At 39.4% G+C, this 20,430-nt stretch overlaps 1 protein-coding gene across 3 annotated transcripts; it reads right to left on the bottom strand.

Moving 5' to 3' along the window:
- Positions 1-221: 221 nt before the first annotated feature.
- Positions 222-20,209, bottom strand: galk1 (galactokinase 1). Of its 3 annotated transcripts, none has more exons than XM_087845220.1 (8): positions 19,947-20,209; positions 19,534-19,723; positions 19,289-19,408; positions 18,030-18,165; positions 17,749-17,930; positions 15,707-15,857; positions 15,474-15,636; positions 222-560 (listed from the first exon to the last, which is right to left on the bottom strand). In XM_087845220.1, exons 1-8 carry the CDS (start codon positions 20,109-20,111, stop codon positions 486-488), a joined length of 1,182 nt encoding a protein of 393 aa, XP_087701346.1. In that variant the 5' UTR covers positions 20,112-20,209; the 3' UTR covers positions 222-485. The 3 variants fall into 3 exon arrangements, with proteins under 3 accessions (XP_087701346.1, XP_087701347.1, XP_006801716.2); XM_087845221.1 differs by lacking the exon at positions 222-560 and adding an exon at positions 7,484-8,195; XM_006801653.3 differs by lacking the exons at positions 222-560; positions 15,474-15,636; positions 15,707-15,857; ... (3 more) ...; positions 19,534-19,723; positions 19,947-20,209 and adding exons at positions 7,484-8,195; positions 10,862-12,773.
- Between the last annotated feature and the right edge of the window lie 221 nt (positions 20,210-20,430).

The raw sequence follows: 20,430 nt of genomic DNA, 5'->3' as shown, positions 1-20,430 counted from the left end.
ATAGTAGTTACTAAAATAATTGAACAATAATTTTCCTGTTTGTCTAAATTAACTTCAGCAGTCAGTGGTCATATATTGACCCCATAAAATAAAAGTTTACTGAAACTGACCTTCACATTTAAGTGAAATTCATCTGTGTGCTAATATTAGCTGACACATTTCAATATAGAATTAAAATGAAAAAATAAGTTAAAACAAAAAAAGCTCTGAAAACATTCACATTTTAGAAACATGGTTTATTAATAGAGATGTGGGATCAATATAAAATCATAAATTGTATTTAACCCAGCTGGATTTCCATATCAAAAATATGAAGCAGTTGCTACAAGTTATCTTAAGCAATTTTTTTTTTTATAAACATGTTTCAACAATAAAGGCACTTGCCCAACTCTTTTCAATCAACATTAGTGTGTATTGCAGTACACCACTTAATGAAATTAAAGAAAGAAAATCAAATTAAAGGAATGCAGAGATGTTGACAAAGGTCAGGACAAAGTGAGAACTTGCGTGCCCTGTGCAGGAGTTGTAACATAGAAAGTCGCAGTCCCACTGTATTTATCCTGTAGAGGAAAAGGGAGAAACACACACAGAGACACAGTATGCACAGTGGGTAAAACTACATAAAACAACAATTATACATATTTTTTGCAACCTTATCTGAGAACATTAATAAGAGGTGTGTGAGAAGCACTTTTAAAAATCACTTTCGCTGACAGTAGTAAGTAAAAACTAAAGTTCACCCCATGAAAGTTCACGGGAAAACAGCCAGATTTTGTGTTTCAGCTACACACCTGTCATCATTACTCTGGATGAAAATATTGTTCCTCCTACCAAGTTTTAATTAGTTAATATTTTAAGTAAGTAAAATGTATCTATATAGCACTTCAAAAATCACAAAGTGCTAACAATAAAACCAATAAAACAATGAATTGAAAAGATAAATCAACAAATTAATTTAGTGCTCATCTCTATAGAAATATCTTCAGCTGCTTTTTAAAAGAGTCAATAGAAGCTGCACAGTGTACAGACAGTGGAAGAGAATTCCACAGCCTCGGTGCCACTGCCCCAAAAGCCCCATGTGTTTTGAACCTAGTACGTGGGACCAACAGCAACCTCTGACCCCAAGACCTACGTGCTCGGGAAGAAGCATGAGGTTTCAACAGGTCAGAGATATACTGGGGGGCTTCATCATGCAGAGCCCTAAAATCTAAAACAAAAAAATTTAAATGAAACCTAAAATTTAACAGCAACCAATGAAGAGAAGCCAAAACTGCAATAATGTGCGATATCTTGCTAGTGCCAGTTAAAAGTCCTGCCTGAGCATTCTGAACAGTTGAAGGCGATCCAAAACTGATTTGTTGAAACAAGTCAAAAGTCCGTTATAGTAATACAAACGAGAAGAGATAAAAGCATGAATAATCATGTCAAGTTCCACCTTTGACACCAGTAGTCTGAGTTTGGAAATGTTTCTTAGATCATAAAACAGTTCTGAACCAGTTGTTTGTAGTGATTCTCAAGTGACATTTAACACTCCACTTTGCAGTTATTTATTTGTGAAAAATGTTTGGAATCATGTATGATTTTCGTTCCACTTCTCACGTGTTCACCACTTTGTGTTGGTCTTTCACGTGGAATTCCAATAAAATAGATTCATGTTTGTGGCTGTAATGTGACAAAACGTGGGAAAGTTCAAGGGGGCCAAATACTTTTGCAAACCAGTGTAACAGAAGGAAGTTGTTTAGCCATTGTTTGATTTCTGACAGACAATTATTTAAACAAGACAATTTATAAAACTCAGAAGCTTTGAAAGAACAGTATAACTGAATGTCACCAGCGTAGAGATGAATAGAAATAACGTCTGACAATTTGGCCTTGAGGGAGCATATTAAGCAAATAGAGAATCAGACCCAAAACAGATTGCTGAGGTACCCCATAAGGCAGAGCTGATATTTCAGACAAAACTTGATTCATACAGACACTAAAAGATCTCTCAGATAGATACGACATGAACCATTTTAAAACAACACCAGTAATCCCAAGTCCTTAAGCCTATTTATCATGATACTGTGATCAACAGTATCAAAAGCAGAGGTGAGATCCAATATAAACAGAACTGTGTACCCTCCAGAGTCTGCTGCCATCAAAACATCACTATACACTTTAAGTAAAGCGGTTTCAGTGGAGTGCGATTTGTTGAAATCAGACTGGAAAATGTCCAGAACATTATTTTTCTACAAAAAGTAGTTAAGTTATTCGGCTATTGTTTTGTCTAAGACAGGAGTCGGCAACCTGCGGCTCTTTAGTCCTTAAACTGCGGCTCCACGTGGTTTGGGAAAATAAATTAGAAGTATTTAGCTGAAGTGTATTTTATTTATGTTAGTTCTTTTTTAACTTTTAGTTCTAAATTGGAAGATTATTGTGATATTGAAATATAAAAATAAAATTATATTCTATTATTTTTTCATCGCTCAAAATAAGCGTCACACTCGTGGGAGCCAGTATACCCGCCGAAACGCCGTGCATTTATCGAGACTTTCAACCCAGGGTAGGCCAATTATGGTTCTTCGGATCGACATTATGTCAGCAGCTGTTCTCCACCGTGAACTATGTTAAAAACAAACACTGCTCACGCCTCACAGATGACAGCTTACAGTCCTGCGTAAAGATGAAAGTGACTTCGCACAGCCCCGATTTGCAGGCGCTGTGCGCAGAGGTTCAGGAGCAGAAGTCTCATTGTAAACATATCACGACAGACCCGACGATGTTTCCATGAACACGATTTTCAGCATCTCTTTATTGACCACTTTTCACACACGGTTGCTGTACGCACACAGCCGGCTGTAGCTTTTCAGCTCACAGCCCGACAACACAACAGCATAGATAGCACAGACGTTAAGGCGGCGAGGCGTGATTGCGGGTGCCGCTCAGGTGTGTCCGCCTCCCCTGCAGCAGCGCTGCAGGCCATGCCCCGCCACACACATTAACCAGGTAAAATACATATTTAGGCAGAATTTTGCAAATATCTATTTTTCATTTTTTAGCAGCATAGTGCTTATTTCCCCAATTATTTTTTAAAAGTCAGGTCAAGGCTCCAAAAGCCCAAAGGCGATATAAGGGTTGCGGCTCACAACAGTTTTTGTTTGCTACGTGGATCATTCTAGTTCAGCTGGGTGTCTTTCCTTTTGTTATATTAGGCATATAGGTAAAGCATAAAGGTAAAAAAAAAACAAACCAATATATACAATGTTATCTACATTTTAGATGTCAAAAAGTATTTGCGGCTCCCAGTGTTTTCTTTTGTGTGGAAACTGGGTCCAAATGGCTCTTTGGGTCTTAAAGGTTGCTGACCCCTGGTCTAAGATCTTTGATACAAATGTTAATTTTGATATTGGCCTGTAAATGTTTGGAAAAGATAAAATCTAAAACATATATAATATATGCAGCTAGATAGCATAGTGGTAGGACTACATGCCTTTGTAGGCCTACACCCCTTTGGAACAGGAGTTGCAAGTTTGATTCCCACCTGGGGGATCTTTATCCAGTAAGGATAGGCCCTCACATACTAAACCAAACCATCCAGATTGACAGCAAAACAACTAGAAGCTCAGTGTTCCAACTGTTTGGAAAAAGGAACTGCTCTCACGGCTAAAGATTGACGAGGTACAACACAAATGTTATGGCAAGGGGGAGCCAGAACGACAGGTAAGGGGAAAAATTATAACCCCCACCCAAGATTGGGTACCAAGGGAAGAAGGATCATTGACTGCGAGAGGCAACACCTGTAGGTTTGACGTGAGCAAAAATATTGCTTTGGTGCCAACATTTAGAGAGACAGAAGTTGATTCTTACTTTAATGCTTTGAAAGGATTGCGACAGCACTGGAATGGCCAAAAGAAATGTGGGCTGTGCTACTGCAATGCAAGCTAGTGGGCAAAGCACTGGAGGTTGTGTCATCTCTCTCTATCAAAAATAGCATGAAATACAATGTACTGAAGAGTCCATCTTTCGTGCTTATGAACTTGTACCTGAGGCCTACCAACAAAAGTTCAGGAATCACAAGAAGTCTAATGGTTAAACATACGTAGAGTTTGCACGTGAGAAGGCAGTTCTTTTTGACAAGTGGTGCACAGCAAGTGAAGTGAAGAAAGACTTTGAAGCCCTTCGTCAGTTAATCCTATTGGAAGATTTTAAGAATCTGCTGATGAGTTCATTTTAACCCATAAAAATGTGTTTGCATCATCCCCTCGTTTAGATAAAGTTTTGATCACACGCTCACCAAAGCCTGATCTTGGTCAGCCTGAAGCCAGAGCTAAGCAACCATTTCTTTCCCGTGAGGTACCTGAATGCTTCTATTGCCATAAAAAAGGTCATGTCATTGCTGATTGCCTTGCACTAAAAAAATAAGACTACACCGCCGCAACCCAAGGGCGTGGGTTTGATTCAAAATGTGTCACCTCCCAGAACCCAAACATCTCAACGTGAAATAGATCCTTGTTTCAAACCTTTTATCACACAGGGTTGTGTTTCTTTAACAGGTGATACTGTTGACGACCAGCCTGTAACAATACTGAGAGACACGGGTGGTTCGCAGTCTATCATTCGAGATGGTATTTTGCCTTTGTCTGTTGAGTCATCTTGTCAGTCAAGTGTTGTGGTGTTGTAGGTGTTGTAGGACCTTTACAAAAATCAAAGTCAGGGAACCAATACATTCTATCAATGATGTGTGCTTCTACTAGGTTTCCCGAATCAGTGCCCCTGTGAAGGATCACCGCTCCTGTCATCAGTAAAGCTCTGGTAGGGTTCTTCTCAGTGTTTGGTTTTCCAAAGGTAGTCCAGACTGATCAGGGAACCAACTTTAAGTCTAGAACCTTTGCTCAGGCATTAAAAGCATTAGGAGTAGAGCACATTACATCAAGCTCCTACCATCCTGAAAGTCAGGGAGCACTTCACCAGATATTAAAGTCCATGCTCTGCAAATACTGTCTGGAGACAGGAAAGAACTGGGATGAGGGTATACTATTCTTATTGTTCGCTGCTCGTGAAGCAGTTCAAGAGTCCCTAGGCTTTAGTCCTGCAGAGCTTGAATTTGGACATGAAGTTAGAGGACCATTGCACATCCTTAAAGAACAGCTAGTTGTTCCAACTAAAACACTAAAGAGCATCCCTGAGTACGTGGCTAAAATTAGAAAGCGCCTTAAATCAGCTTGCCCTATTGCCAGGGACACCTTAATTGCTAGGCAGGTAAGGATGAAAAAACACTATGATCGGAGAGCAGTTGCTCGTCAGTTTAAACCTGGTGATCAGGTTCTAGTTCTGCTCCCCATTCTGGGCTCTTCTCTGAAAACAAGGTTTTCTGGACCGTACGTTGTGGAAAAGAAACTCAGTGAGACCATTTGTGTTGTTCAAACTCTGATCGTTGTCGCAAGACTAGAGTATGCCACATGATGAAACATTATCTTTCTAGAGAGAATGAAGATGATCCCCTTACTCCGCACAAGGTTAAGTCTAGCTCCCCTATAGCATGCGTAGCTTCAGATATAGCCAATGAAAGCAGTGAGGAAGATGCGGTCCTGCGCAAAGATGTGTCACAGGGGACACATCTTAGTAATAGTGAGATTCTGTCTGACTTGTCCCACTATTTGTCTCACCTGTCACTTAATCAGGCTGAAGACATTCAGAACCTGGTTGTGTCTTTCCGGTGTATGTTTGGGGATGTTCCTACCCAGACGAGTTTGATATCCCATGACATTTTTCTTACCAGTCCTGCACCCATTAAACAGCGTGCATACTGAGTCAATCCCATCAAAAGAGAAGTTGTGAAAAAGGAAGTAGAGTATCTTGTTAGAAATGGACTTGCAATACCCAGTTGTAGCCCCTGGAGTTCCCCATGTTTGTTGGACATTAAAGCCGATGGGAGTCCACGGTTCTGTACGGACTTCCGCAAAGTGAATGCTGTGACAGTTCCTGACATGTATTCCTCGCCTCTCGTCGATAATTGCATTGATGACATTGGACCTGCCACATTTATGACTAAACTGGATATGTTGAAAGGTTATTGGCAGATTCCTTTAACCAAAAAGGTTTTAGCCAACCATTCAAGTTGGAGGTTGATGCTAGCGTGGTTGGGGTAGGTAGGTAGGACTTGATCACCCTGTGTGCTACTTCTCAAAGAAGTTCACTCATCCCTGTAGGTCTTCTACAATCGAACAAGAAAGTCTTGGCGTTCTGTTGGCTCTACAACATTTTGAGGTTTATCTTGGATTAAGTGTGGAACCCATAAAAGTCTTTACAGACCTTTTTTGTTTTTCTAGGGTAAGAGCTCAGCTAAGTTTTGGTTTTGTCTTTTTGGGCACAACCTAACTGTCCCTTTCTCCCCCACATTTGTTGTATGAATTTGGGTTATTGTTTATGTGAGAAAGCTGCCATTAAACTCGCTTTTGTTATTACACTTGTACCGAGTTTCTGGAGTTGTTGTGTTACCCCCTCCTGCCCTCAAGGAGGCGTGACAAGGTGATTATTATAATACAATTACTTTGTTGAAATTAATGGACTACAAGGTGGTCTTTTCCTGTTTCATATGTTATGCTGTCCCCTCTCTGATTTTGGTAGTTCCACGCATTGCCGGAAACCCAAACAAAACACGAAATTAGAGTCCTATTAATGCTGGTGGCATCAGTTACACAATGGATCCGAAGCCAGCACAACAGAGCCAGCAGTGCATGAACAGGAATGGATTTCTTACTTGGAAATTCTGACACCACTTCATATTTAAAGAGGAAACGGATGGGTGAAATCTGACAATTCAATGCAAACTCTGTTTGGCAGCAATGAAGTTGCACTCAAAAGACTCCACCCCCAACCTAAAAAAAACATCTGGAAGGAAGTTCTTTTTAAAAAACGAACGTTAGCCTACTGCAACTACCTTGTTTTAATTGTGGTAGCTATCTGGGTTATGTGCCACTTCAGTATCTTTGATGTTACAATTGATGAATAGCATTAACAACCTGCTAGCTGCAAATAATCGTGCAGTTCTGAAAGCAGTCGATGAACTAACCTGAGATAACGCCAGCTAACAATGTTAGCTCGGTGGCGAGTAGTCTTCAGTAGTAATAATAAATCACACAGCAATAGTACATTCATGTAGTTGTAAAAAGCATGACAATATATTAAAAGCATTCAGAATACGGTACTCTCATTGAGTAACTTAACGGAATACGTTACAAACTAGATTTGGGGGCATGTATTCTGTAATCTGTAGTGGAATACATTTTAAAAGTAACCTTCCCAACACTGTTGTAAAGTGAGTCACAATATATGTCACACATTTAGCCGAGTTACTAACAGGCTATGAATATTATCATTCCTTGGTGTGTGCTCTAGTACTACTCACACTGCACTACTTTTAAAAACAGTTGCCATTTTTAAACAGAGCCCAAACTAAGTTTTGAAGTTGTATCCACAATATCAGAATTTCCACAAAAAATTACATTTTATTTACCATTTTATTAATAAAGCAGATTTTGCATTATTTTTAGTAAACTCTATGATAGCAAAACAAAAGAACCACAGATAATGACCTCCTAGTCATAATGTGTCAGTAGATCTAAGTCCATGTCATACAGAATTCATTGCTTCAAATTTAACTCTGGGACTAATAAAGGCTATCCATCTTATCCTATAGTTTATTATCTTGGTATGTTCTGGTTTTCCTAGTCACTTTCATCCAGTGCTCACGACTTCACAAGACGAAGTGAAGTGCAGTTAAGAATATCTGCAGGGTCAGGAGAGACTAGATCAACCTTGAACCCCTCAGCAAGTGATATCTTCAAAAGCTCCTCCAAAAAGCCTTGCATGTCTGTGATTTCACAGGGACTGTAGTGCATGTTCATCATGTCATCCGACCACGTGACCTCAGGGCTAGACAAAGTTAGGCCCCTGTATTGCTGCTTATCATACTGTTCCTGTGGGAGTTCGTCAGGCTTTGGCACCCATTCCAGTTTCAGTCTGTTCTGCCTCGGACGACATAGGTGAGGGCTGTTGAGACCCTGGGGTGTCCTGTAGGAGAAGCGCTCACAAAGCAAACCTAGAAATGCCCTCCAGGTACAAAAGAGGTCGACTGTGAACGCTCGTACAGAGCATGTGCGGAGTTCATAGTTTTCAGGCCCATGGCGCAAGTTAAAATGGAGAACACGGACCTGAAATAAGAGGGAAGAACATACTGACTACATATCCCCCAGAGTGTACACAAACAAAGAACCGGTTGTTCCATGGCTACACATGCAAACAGGTGCACAAACACAACCTCTGTGTATGTCTTGTATATACACAAAACACTAGCTGTGATGGTTTATTGGGAAAAGTTATTTGATTAAAAAAACCTTTGCTCACCTGAACGAGGAACAGATAGAGTCGAACTAGAAGCACTCACAGCAGAACAGAACCAAACAACATGACTGTTCTCTCTGCTCATATTTCATTCATATTAAATAATTAGTTAATTTTTTGTTAAGCCATAATTTACCAAATTACTATGCTATTTGAATGTGGTATGATATTATGCACCTGTTCTTAACTAACTTATGAAATCGATTAAAACATAACAGTTGTCCAAAACCATAAATAACACCTGTCATCATACTTACACTATTTATTAATTCATATTATTTATAGCGTATTTCCTTTTTTCTCGCTTATACATATGTAGGTGATGACCTGCTGCACAGTTCTGAGGAGATTGTTTTTCATTTTAAACGTTTACAGATTTCACTTTGACTACAATTGTCACATTGAGACTTCTGTCAATATCATCACTGATTAATGGCATAAACATTTGGAAAGTACTAATCATACCCACTATCCTATAACTGGATGATTGAAACTTCAGTGTTGGCTAGTTTTGTTTATTAGGTTAACTTCTTCACTAAAACACTATTTGATACCAGAGCTTTACAAGAAATGGGTCACCTCCATCATATCTGTATGAGCTAAATTAACAATCAAAATGCAATTAAGATGTTAGGCAACATCATTTTCTCATAAATTGTAAAAAAAAAATGTACAGTTGCAATAACTATTGCTACCACAATAGTTATTGCAACTAATTTAATGCACTTCACCAATGCTATGACTGTCCATCATTATATGCAGTAAATATGTGAGGGTATTCGGGGGTTTGGGAAATGCACCTTCTTTCTTTCTCTACTGTACAAAAGTCTTCGGTCAACCCTCATTTCTTTATATTTTGCTTCCAATGACTCATTTTTTAAAGTAGTCTTCAGAAACAGATCTTTCTGAAGGTCTTTCAAAGTTTGTTTGTTTTTGGTTTGTTTGTTTTTTTTAAGAGGAATGTATTTTGTGTTTAAGCCACTTAGAAAAATGGAGCAGCCTGTTGAAAACAAAACAAAACAAACGCACACAACAGGAAACTATCTGACCAGTTTCTTTTGTTGAATATCAGATAAATGGTGATAATAACAGAGTTCGAAAGGCATAAAATTGTTTTTTTTGTTTTCGTCGTTTTACCCATAAGGCAATTCCACACAGCTCTTCACTAGAAACTTGGCATAGCTTGGCAAGGTGTGGTTCTTAAAGGACAAGAGAGGAAGATTACACAAGAACTGTATTCAAAAAAATCAATGGCAACAAGTCAAGCCAAATCTGACATTCTTGGTTCAAACTGCTACAACGTTTGAGGGAAGGCAAGAGTGAACAGTGAATAAAATAGGAGCTCCTAACACAGTTTGGTGGTGCTGTAATATATTTTCTGAGCAAAATATAAAGAAATTGTTGCCCAAGACTTGCACAGTACTGTATATAGAGTGCAATCAACCAGAAACTGCCTTTTGTGTCATTTAGCATTTATGGAAAAAAATGACAAATTTGGAGGCTTTAGGAAATAAATGGTCATTTTAACAAATAATTTGGAACAGTGCCTGCTTCGGGAGACAGACACTATCTCTACTTTTAAGATTAGGCTTAAAACTTTCCTTTTTGCTAAAGCCTATAGTTAGGGCTGGACCAGGTGACCCTGAATCCTCCCTTAGTTATGCTGCAATAGATGTAGGCTGCCGGGGGATTCCCATGATGCATTGAGTTTTTCCTTTCCAGTCACTTTTCTCACTCACTATGTATTAACAGACCTCTCTGCATTGAATCATATCTGTTATTAATCTCTGTCTCTCTTCCACAGCATGTCTTTATCCTGTCTTCCTTCTCTCACCCCAACCAATCACAGCAGATGGCCGCCCCTCCCTGAGCCTGGTTCTGCTGGAGGTTTCTTCCTGTTAAAAGGGAGTTTTTCCTTCCCACTGTCGCCAAAGTGCTGCTCATAGGGGGTCATATGATTGTTGGGTTTTTCTCTGTATCTATGAAGCGCCTTGAGGCGACTTTTGTTGTGATTTGGCGCTATATAAATAAAATTGAATTGAATTTACCATTTCCTAAAAAGCAGAAATACTTCTGACTGAGTCAAGATTCACTAAAGAGGTGCAGTAACAAGTTTTTTTTGGCTAGCCTTACTGCATATGCACTTGTAGGACTTTTTCTTTCGGTGTGCAAACTTCAAGAAGGCGTTTTACTGATGTTTGAGCCATTATTAAATGTGCAGACACTGTCCACACATGTTTGCTGAGGTCAAATTATAATATAATGTCTCATTTTCTTTGTACTACTTTTGAAAAACAAAGGTTATGGACTTTAAATACTTTGCAAACCATTTTGTCCTGTTTCTATTTTTCTGCACTTAAAAACAAACTGTTTGGCTTGTAGTTAGTGGTCAAGGTAAACATGATCGACTAACCTAGTAAAATAAATAAATCTATTATGAGCAGATGAACAGTCTAGCTAACCTCATCACACGTACCTTGGAGTCGACTTTTACTATCATGATGGCTCCTAACGGCCCACCTCTGAGGCCCAGAGGCACCGATACCTCATAGTGACGAATCTCCTTCAGCAGACGGGGTATCTGGAAGAAATCGGCCTCTCTCCTGAGCAGTGCGAGTTCAGTGAAGCCGTCTGGCAGATCCAAAGAGCCAGAGCGCAGGTAATTCAGAATGTAGCGAAACACTTTACCATCACGGTCTATGAAAATGTTGCCGCAGCTGTCCCTAAGCATAGGAACTTGTCCGGTGAACATGGTGCCTAGCATCGAGTCACGGCAGCGAGTTAAAGTGTCTAAGGTCGTTGTATAGATTTCTCCACCGACGTTCAAGCACACAGGGTCCTTAAGAGAGTTCTTCTTGCTGTCATCTGAAGAGCTGAGCTCCAGCATCCTGTAGGTGAAGCTGTGCTTTTTATACCTGTGAAGTCAGTGTTGCTTTTGTGAGGACAAGAATTATGCCCTGTTCAGGAATGTCGAGGACTGTGGAAGATTCAAGTATTTCTTTTGTTTCCCCACAAAGCCTTTATTCCTTTGACAGTCAGCAAGCCACAGTGGTGTCCTGGATACAGCCAAGTTCGGAGAGATACAAGAAAATCTGCCAAATCTGATTCAGAAACTGAAGATAAAACTGCCGTTTCAAAATATGAAAAAGGCTGCTGTTCTTTTTCTTCTCACTGCTGCTTCAAAGTCAAAGTGACATCTTTATAGATGCCGGCATTTCCGATGATAATCTGCGGCCGAAAACTTTTATTGATGCATCTCTTATAAGATCCTGAATTGTGTCAACCAGCAGCAGGCCTACTGGGTAACCAGAGTAGCATGCCAATGACTGGACTCTTGGCTCCGTCTCAATGAAACTTGCTTTTATTCTCAGCTCTCACCCACTGTCTCTGACTCTCACACACTGGAGATGTCTGAGCAAGACACAGGGGACTGGGGATCTGTCTGTAATGTCCTCTTAAAGTGATAGCTCACTGAAAGGTGTTTTTATCCACTGTCAACAAATGAACAATGCTCCACACATTTTTCTTCTCACACACTGTCAGGAATGCTAAGATTTACCAGAAAAGAGAATAAAAACAGAAAAAATAGAGTTACCTACCGAAAAACAAAGCAAAAAACTGACTTTGTTCCTATGAAAAATACAATTGCTGAAAGGAAATGCTAATAAATTATTCACTTCTTTGGCGCGCACGATCAGGTGTCAAACAAAACAAAAACAAATAAATGGCCCCTTGAGGATGATTCCAAAAGCGAGTCAGTCTCCGTAGACTCTCCCGTCAAAAAAAAGATCAGCATGTTTAAAGCCTGGCACAAACAAACTGTTTTGGTTTCCATGGACAGTTTCCCCCTTTATAACAATTGTACTGTACTGTGAGCAACATCTTTCTGTAATCTAAGTTTACTTAGCCTGATATCTGCAGTGAAGACAAGTCACACACACATAGCTATCCTATCACTTTGATAACCCAGAGTTTCACTTGGATGTTTTCACACGAGAGAGGCGGTGTTGGTAGTATCTGCTCAGTCACAACTATAGATAAGTGTAATGGCAGCAGAGCAGATAATTTTACAACGATAAAACTACACTATGAAATATGAAGAGGTTAAATACATAATACAGCTGCTACAGACAGCAGATGAGAGGAAAAGCACTGCATGAATGCCCGATTACTTTACGTGTTCTGGCACATAAGACTGGAAAACAGCTACTACGTGTATTAATAAAATTTGAAGAAGAGATGGCAGAAATGCTGACTGTGTCAGACCCTGCACCCACACACACACGCCCCTATACTGTAGTGGTCATTAACGTAGCCAGTAATGGACTGTTCATACACCACTGTACACTATATGTCGATGAGCCATAAACCCTCATAGAATAGCATAATTTAATATGTTGTGCAAAAGTCTTGAGCCACCACTCATTTGTTTAAATTTAGATATCTATTTAAATATTTATTATCTCTTTATATATCTGTGAAGGCAAACATGTTGCAAAATGCAAGAGCCTGCATAATAAAAAGTGAGAATGTGTAAAAAAAAATTTAATGTGTATTTTGACATTTTTCCCCCCTTATACACACACACACACACACACGTATTCATATCCTTATGGGGACAGCTCATCGACATAATGCTTTCTGTAACACTAACCTAATTGTAACCCTGACACTAAAACCACATTTTGAGTCTCAAAAATGTCTTCAAACTTGTGGGGACCAGGATTTTGGTCCCCACAAGTTTGAAGGCTAGCTCCTACGGCTGCACGATTTTGCATAAAATGAGAATCACAATTTTTTTGCTTAGAATTGAGATCACGATTCTCTCACGATTTTCTTTTCCAGTATAAATATTTATTGCACTTATTAACTGCACATCAACTTCGTAACAGTTGAGACTGAACATAAAAATAATAAATAAACATAAAAACAACAAATGTCTCACGTTTTGTCGTTGCAGCAAAATGTTGTACTGCTTGAAATTGCGTCTCCACCGTTGCTCGACACTGCGTGTATAGAGCAGGTAGTGCAACAATAGAAAAATAGTTGCGGGACGGCACTGTGTAGCGTTTGTCTAGGGTGTTGATCGTTTTCCTAAATCCCTCGTTTTGCACACTGTTGATGGAGCCATATCTTTAGTCAGGTGATAAGTAACAGCCTCCGTAATTTCTTTGTGCCTGCGGGAGTTCGACGGGTATAGGGAAGCGCTGCATAAGGTTCCCGTTATTGATGTTTGGGTGGTTGCCCGGGACGGATTTTCTCCTGTCACTTTCTCGTCATCCCTGACGTGCTCTCCGTTGTTTTCCCTGCCAATTTTAGCAGCCAGCTTCTGTATCACGTGGTATAAGGCTCCGCCCTCGTCATTTGTTGAGCAGGAAGAGTGAGCGCTTGTTTTCATGCAGATTACGAACCGGATCAAAATGCGGCACAATCCTCGTCGTCTTTTTTTTCTTTTTTTTTAATCGTTGTCATTTGGAAATGAGATCGCACATAAGTATGAATCGAGATCGCGATTTTCTAACGATTAATCGTGCAGAACCTACTAGCTCCCCAGTGCCAGCTCAGATAACAGTTGTTGTTTCAACACACATTGCTACCACTGCTATATCCTCTACAAAATGTCTTGTGTAGATGACTTAGTGAAACAATTAATTAAACCGTCTTGTGACACAACATACATCCTCTATATTGCACAAGGCTGTAACCATCAATAACTTTGCATCTGTCCATTACCAGCTGTTTCATTTTGTACAAATCCACTCTTCTAGGTTTGTGGTTTTTCTGTCTGAGCAGATGCAGCTTTCTGCACCATCTTATCCTTATCACCACACTGTGTTTATGTGCTAAAAGAGAAATTTCCTTCCTTGTTACTAAAATTGATTCTGAAGTATGATTTCACTAACTCAGATGGTGCAGCAACTGTGGCAGTTTGTCTTGAAACAACAGCTGTAATGTCCACATTTTGACTTTTTTCTCAAAACAGATGTTTGACTTTAATCTTGAAATTTCGACTTTATTCTCAAAATTATGAATTTAGTTTTTCTTAATGTGGCCCTAACTATATTTCTCTGTGGATTTGTATATTTAAAAAAATGCTACAGTTAATTCTAAGTTTTCAAAGAAAATTTAATGATGGCTTAAAACTTTTGCCCCTATAATAAAACTTCGGACCATCATCATCAGGTTGCTCCAAGTCACGTTTAGCTTAGCACACTTTTAAAACAGCTAACCTAGCTCCATCACAAGTTTAGCTTTTACTGAACTGTTATATTTGGAATTGTACTTTCTACAGATTTTATTTAATTGCATTTCATCTTAATTTCTAACATGTAAGTTTGTTTTTATTTTTAATTTGCAACAAATATTTCTTCAAAGTCACTTTAAGCATATTTGCACTGCACAAGTCACTTACAAATGTGGATTGCACAACACTGGACATTATATTCTTCATTTCCAGTTAATACTTGTACAGCTGCTGTTATTGTGTATATATATATATATATATATATATATATATATATATATATATATATTTCTTCATACATTCTTATATATTTCTATACTGTGTATTGTATATTTTGTTGTACAGTTATTTTATTTTTAACTTTAATTTTTATATTTTATTTTATTCCTTCCTAGTTAAATTTACCCTTTTTAATTTTCATATTTATTTCCTATCTTATTCATAGCCGTTTTTTTTCTTTAGATCACGAGGAGTTGTCTAAGCATTTCACTGCATATCGTACTGTGTATGTGACAAATAAAATTTGAATTTGAATTTGAAAGTGATCATTAGAGCACTCCTGATCCGGACTGATTAAATCCACACAGAACTCAAATATACACACACATTGTGTAGTATATCACAGGGCATAAAAAAAAGCCTTGGATTTTTAAATCTATATATGCCATTAGATAGGTTTGTACTGAAAAGCTTATCACTGACCAATAACAGTGTCTCCTAAGTGTTTATTTTAAGGTTACCAGCTTTACTGAATATGTAGTTATTTGATTCTACTGGTCGTGGTCATCCTGATAACCACGACTACATGCAGTACATCTTTATACATGTGTGTGTGTGTGTTAACCTGTATGTGGTGTATGGTCCTGTCAATGGCCTCAGCGAGTAGCAAAGTCACAGTGCATCCACCGAATCCTCCTCCTGTCATCCGGCTGCCAAAGACGCCCTCCACTTCCATGGCTGCAGACACCAGCTCATCGAGCTCCCTGCAGCTCACCTCGTACAGATCTCTGCCACAGGGACATCGAGTTACAACATGCCTGACGGTGACCTATACAGTAACTCATTTGCTATCTGTACCTCAGACTGTTGTGGCTGTCAACCATATGTTTGCCAAACTCCTTGTATTCTCCTCTTTCTAGAGACTTAGCCGCTTGGACAGTTCTTTGGATCTCCTCAATTACATGGCGAGCTCTTCTGTAGGTAACGTCATCCATCCTTCCCCTGGCCTCTGAACCGATAAACAATAAACAGTGTTAGCTTTAACTGATGAGTTTAAAAAACCAAAAAAATATATACAGTCATCTAAAAGTACTGAAATGCTAATAAGTGCTTTGAAATGGCAAACAAGTGGTTGAAACTTAGTTATGTGTAAAAAAGGTCAGCAAAATAGAAATGCTTAAAAAGTTCAAAGCAGTAATAAAATAAGTGAAACATTTATGAATTACTGTAGTGGTGAAACGATTTGAGTCTAGAAAGATAAAAGTCATTTTATTAAATTTGAGTCCTTGAGGAAGAGGTCAGAGGTCACCCTGATATTTACATGCCTGTCAGTACAAACAACAGTAAGAAACATAGTTTTAAATGGGTTTGCATGCTATTATCATCACTTTGAACCTCAGATCAACTGATCTTGAAGAAGAACTCAAAGGTCAAATGTGACATATTTAAGGCTACGTCCACACGTACACGGGTATTTTTGAAAACTGAGATTTTCCGTTACCGTTTTAAAAAATAATCCCGTCCACACGTAAAGGCAGAAATGAAGGAAACGCTGCTAAGAACATGCCAAAGCAGCAGGTGGCGCTATATTCCTAACCGTGCAGAAATGTTGGCCAATCAGAAGTCTAGAAGCCTCGGTGGGAAAAAGTAAACAAAGCTGGGGCATAGCAGCAGAACCGAGTCGTATGTGTGGAGGGACAGTAACTGTGTGTATATGTAAGCATTTAAACACTGCAGAGAGAACAAGTAACAGTAACAGTATTGTAGAAATTCATTTCACTGAAACAATAACGTGGCGCACAGTGTGACGTCAAAAAAGGCGCACACCTTTGACGCTGCGTTTTCTGCGTTTTCTCCGTTTTTTTCGTCCACACGTAAACGCAAAAACTGAGTTTTGGAAAATATCCACCCTGGCCGGAGTTTTTAAAAAGCTCCGTTTTCAGTGACTGAAAACGCCGTTTACGTGTGGACGAAAGGTGCAAACGCCTAGAAAAATCTGTGTTTTCAAAAATACCCGGGTACGTGTGGACGTAGCCTAAATCTTTATATGGTACTTTCTACATGTCAAAAATAAGTTACAAGGCTTTTATGTCCATGTTTAACTAGTAAATCATAAATTTGACCTTGAAGACTTTGGCAGATGCGAAATTTTTACGAACTGTTAACAAGACCCCACTGGACACACACATTTTATCAGAAATCATTTAAACTTTTCAAGCTGTCATGTTTACAGACACAATGAGAGGATGCAAACACTACCTCCTTGGTGGAGACAACCAGCACTATTAGTAAAATAATATGGTGAAATGCCAAAAAGTACACAATCTATCACTTGTAGGGCGTGGTGGATAGCAAAAAATGTCTGCATGCTTCAAAAGGTACAAACGGACACCAAGATGAAATCAGAAATTAGAAATAAGCAAATTACATCCTGACTAAATGCAGAAACAACGTTTTCATGGGTATCAATGAGTGCCATCTTGGGTTTTTGAGGCCAATCAGGCAAAATTAATAAGTATACAAAGGTCCACCATTGTTCCACAATTTTGGAGTAAATTAGACATTATCTGTTCCACTAGTGCTCTAGTGCATGTGACAGTATTAAAACCATGCTGTCATATAAATTAAATAAACAAGACTCAGCCATATTATTAAAACTCTCAGTTACCGGCTCTCACAGTACATTATTGGCAAATAATTTATTTGGCTTTTGCAATAATTTGAATTCCTACACACTGTATATAATTAATAAAAATAACCTGGACTCAGATAAATACTTTAAGACCTTGTTTGTGGGGACTGTAAGTTGTGGTTTTTAAGGCTTTCAAAGACCTGCCAATGAACTGTAAAGCAGTAAGAGAAAATGGATTACAACAGGAAGGAAAAAAAAACATCCACACCCTCTAGGTCCTTCATCGTAGCATCCCTCAGACTGTCCTTCCCCAGAATGGAGGCAGCCGTCTCACATTGCCTCCGTCTTATGGGATACTCACTGCAACTCAGAGAGTGCCTTACATTGGAGTTGGTGATGAGAATGACCAGGCCTGGATCTGTCAGAGGAATGGGGGTGGCCTCCAGCGATCTGTCAAACACGTTTTTTTTCTTTTTAATTTTAATGAAAATATAACATAGTAACAATGTCTGTAACCAAAGACCATCACTCACTAGATGCTTGTACTACCTGCAGTCAATGAGCAATGCATGGCCCTCCTTGCCAAGAACAGATACAAACTGATCCATAATGCCACAGGGTACATCAGCATGAGTGTGTTCAGCCTGCTGACAGGCTAATGCTTTGGACACCTGGTTTCCATCATCTATGAGAAAAAGAAAAGTAAAGAGTAGATCAAACGGCTCCAACACCATCGGCCTGTTAGTGAAATCAATAAGCATCGGCTGTCAGTACGAGTATGGTTAGACGTTAAGAGCGCTCAAACACTCTAACCATATCTTGGAATACATTTTGTTGTAGCATGAAAGCTGTTATTGCCAGGCCACCATCACTCTAACAAAGAGTGAACAGCAATGGCCCCATCAAAATGTGCCACGTGAGACTGAAAACAAACACACGTGTTGAAACAAGCAGGTAGCAGAGAGGTCAGGACTCTATATCACTTATTCCTTAAGTGAATCTGAAGGCATTTACTACTTGAGAAGTCTTCTTTTGGCATAATGACTTAAATACTACTGGGTAGGCTTATCAAGAATAATGCAGCATCATATATTGGCAGATTATTATAAAATCTGAACGAAATCAAAACAATAAGTAAAATAAATGGTAAAGTATAATAACTGCAAGGACTAAATGTAGTGGAATAGAATAAGGCTACGTCCACACGTACACGGGTATTTTTGATCCCGTCCACACGTAAAGGCAGAAATGAAGGAAAACGCTGCTAGGAACATGCCAAAGCAGCAGGTGGCGCTATATTCCTAACCGTGCAGAAATGTTGGCCAATCAGAAGTCTAGAAGCCTCGGTGGGAAATAGTAAACAAAGCTGGGGCATAGAAGCAGAACCCAGTCGTATGTGTGGAGGGACAGTAACTGTGTGTGTATATGTAAGCATTTAAACACTGCAGAGAAGTAACAGTAACAGTATTGTAGAAATTTATTTCACCGAAACAATAACGTGGCGCACAGTGTGACGTCAAAAGAGGCGCACACCTTTGACGCTGCGTTTTCTCTGTTTTTCTCGTCCACACATAAATGCAAAAACGGAGTTTTCAAAAATATCCACCCTGGCCGGAGTTTTTAAAAATCTCCGTTTTCAGTGACAAAAAACGCCGTTTACGTGTGGACGAAAGGTGCAAACGCATAGAAAAATCTGCGTTTTCAAAAATACCCGGGTACGTGTGGACGTAGCCTAAGAAAGCAGTATAACACAGAAATACTTGAATTAAGTATTCAGTCACTGCCATGTCCTCTAATATGACTCTAACCTGGCTTGAGTTGCTGCAGGAAGGTGTAAAAGGCCACCTCTAGAGAGGCAGAGCTGGACAGTCCTCCACCCAGGGGGACACTGGTGGCTATCACTGCCCTGAAACCTGGGACTGGAGAAGCTAAAACACAAGACACATAAAAAGTAGACTTTTTGGATTTTTCTTTAAAATTTTGATTGTGAGATTCTGCTTGACATCTGTTCTCATTCACTGTGACAGTATAATGTGTTTACAGGCTTGTTTACCCCTGTAATGGTGTATAACACCCTTTACATAGTTGGCCCAGCGGGGTAACCCTGGAGACAGTGCAGATCCATCACTAGACAGGCAGAAGTCCAACCGGTGAGGCTCGTCAGCGTCGAAGGCTGCGGTTACCACGGTAACATCCTGGCCGGATATTTCACTTCCCACCACCACAGTCACTAAAGGAAGGGCCTGACAGCAAATGCACAAGGAAGTACTTAGTTTTGTCTTTAGTCTTTGTGTCAAGAAGAAATTTCTTTCCAGAAGTTATTTAAAAAAGAAGAGAAAAATCACTGTTGCGCTATTCTTACTATTACTAACATAAAATCATTTTATTAAAATCAGATCTTTGCCTGTTTTCGACATGAAAGTGATAATGCGAGACTTCTATTGAGTGGTAGTGTGGTACTGATACCATTGGAAGCACGAGTCCCTGGTTGTAGTCGGTGTGCTCTCCTATTAGGTTCACTCTTCCAGGCGCGCACACCGCCACTCGAGCGGGCTCGTCACCGAACATCTGTCCGTACAGTCGCCGGGCCTCCGAAACCAGCTCGGACACACTCGGAAAGCAACTAGCCATGTAGCAGATTTCTTTAAAGGGTTCAACAAAAATGATGAGCTGTCAGTGTCAACAGACAGGTGAAGTGCTCGAGCAATCATGTGACGCGTCCTTCTTCTTTTTCTTCTTCTTTATCATTTATTGGCGGTTGGCAAACAGCAAAATGGTGAATTACCGCCACTAACTGGTGTAGAGTGTGCTCTGAAATATTAAAAAAAAAAAAAAAAAAAAACTACACAAAAATCCTTCCAAACAAATGAGTCTGTCTTAAAAAAAACAAAATATGACCTGATAACTTTCACTCTTCGAGTTCTTGCAAAGTAAATCTAACAAATCCAGT

This window comes from Neolamprologus brichardi, chromosome 8 (genome assembly GCF_056152115.1).
Source record: "Neolamprologus brichardi isolate AB-2024 chromosome 8, ASM5615211v1, whole genome shotgun sequence".
NCBI lineage: Eukaryota > Metazoa > Chordata > Actinopteri > Cichliformes > Cichlidae > Neolamprologus > Neolamprologus brichardi.
This window is presented reverse-complemented; position numbering and strand designations above follow the sequence as displayed.

Coding starts and splice junctions, on each gene's coding strand:
- galk1 (XM_087845221.1), bottom strand. CDS start 20,111: ATGGCTAGTTGCTTTCCGAGTGTGTCCGAGCTGGTTTCGGAGGCCCGG. Junction 19,724..19,946: donor AGGGACTCGTGCTTCCAATG/GTATCAGTACCA, acceptor ATTTGCTGTCAG/GCCCTTCCTTTAGTGACTGT. Junction 8,196..15,473: donor GGACCATACACCACATACAG/GTTAACACACAC, acceptor CTCTTATTTCAG/GTCCGTGTTCTCCATTTTAA.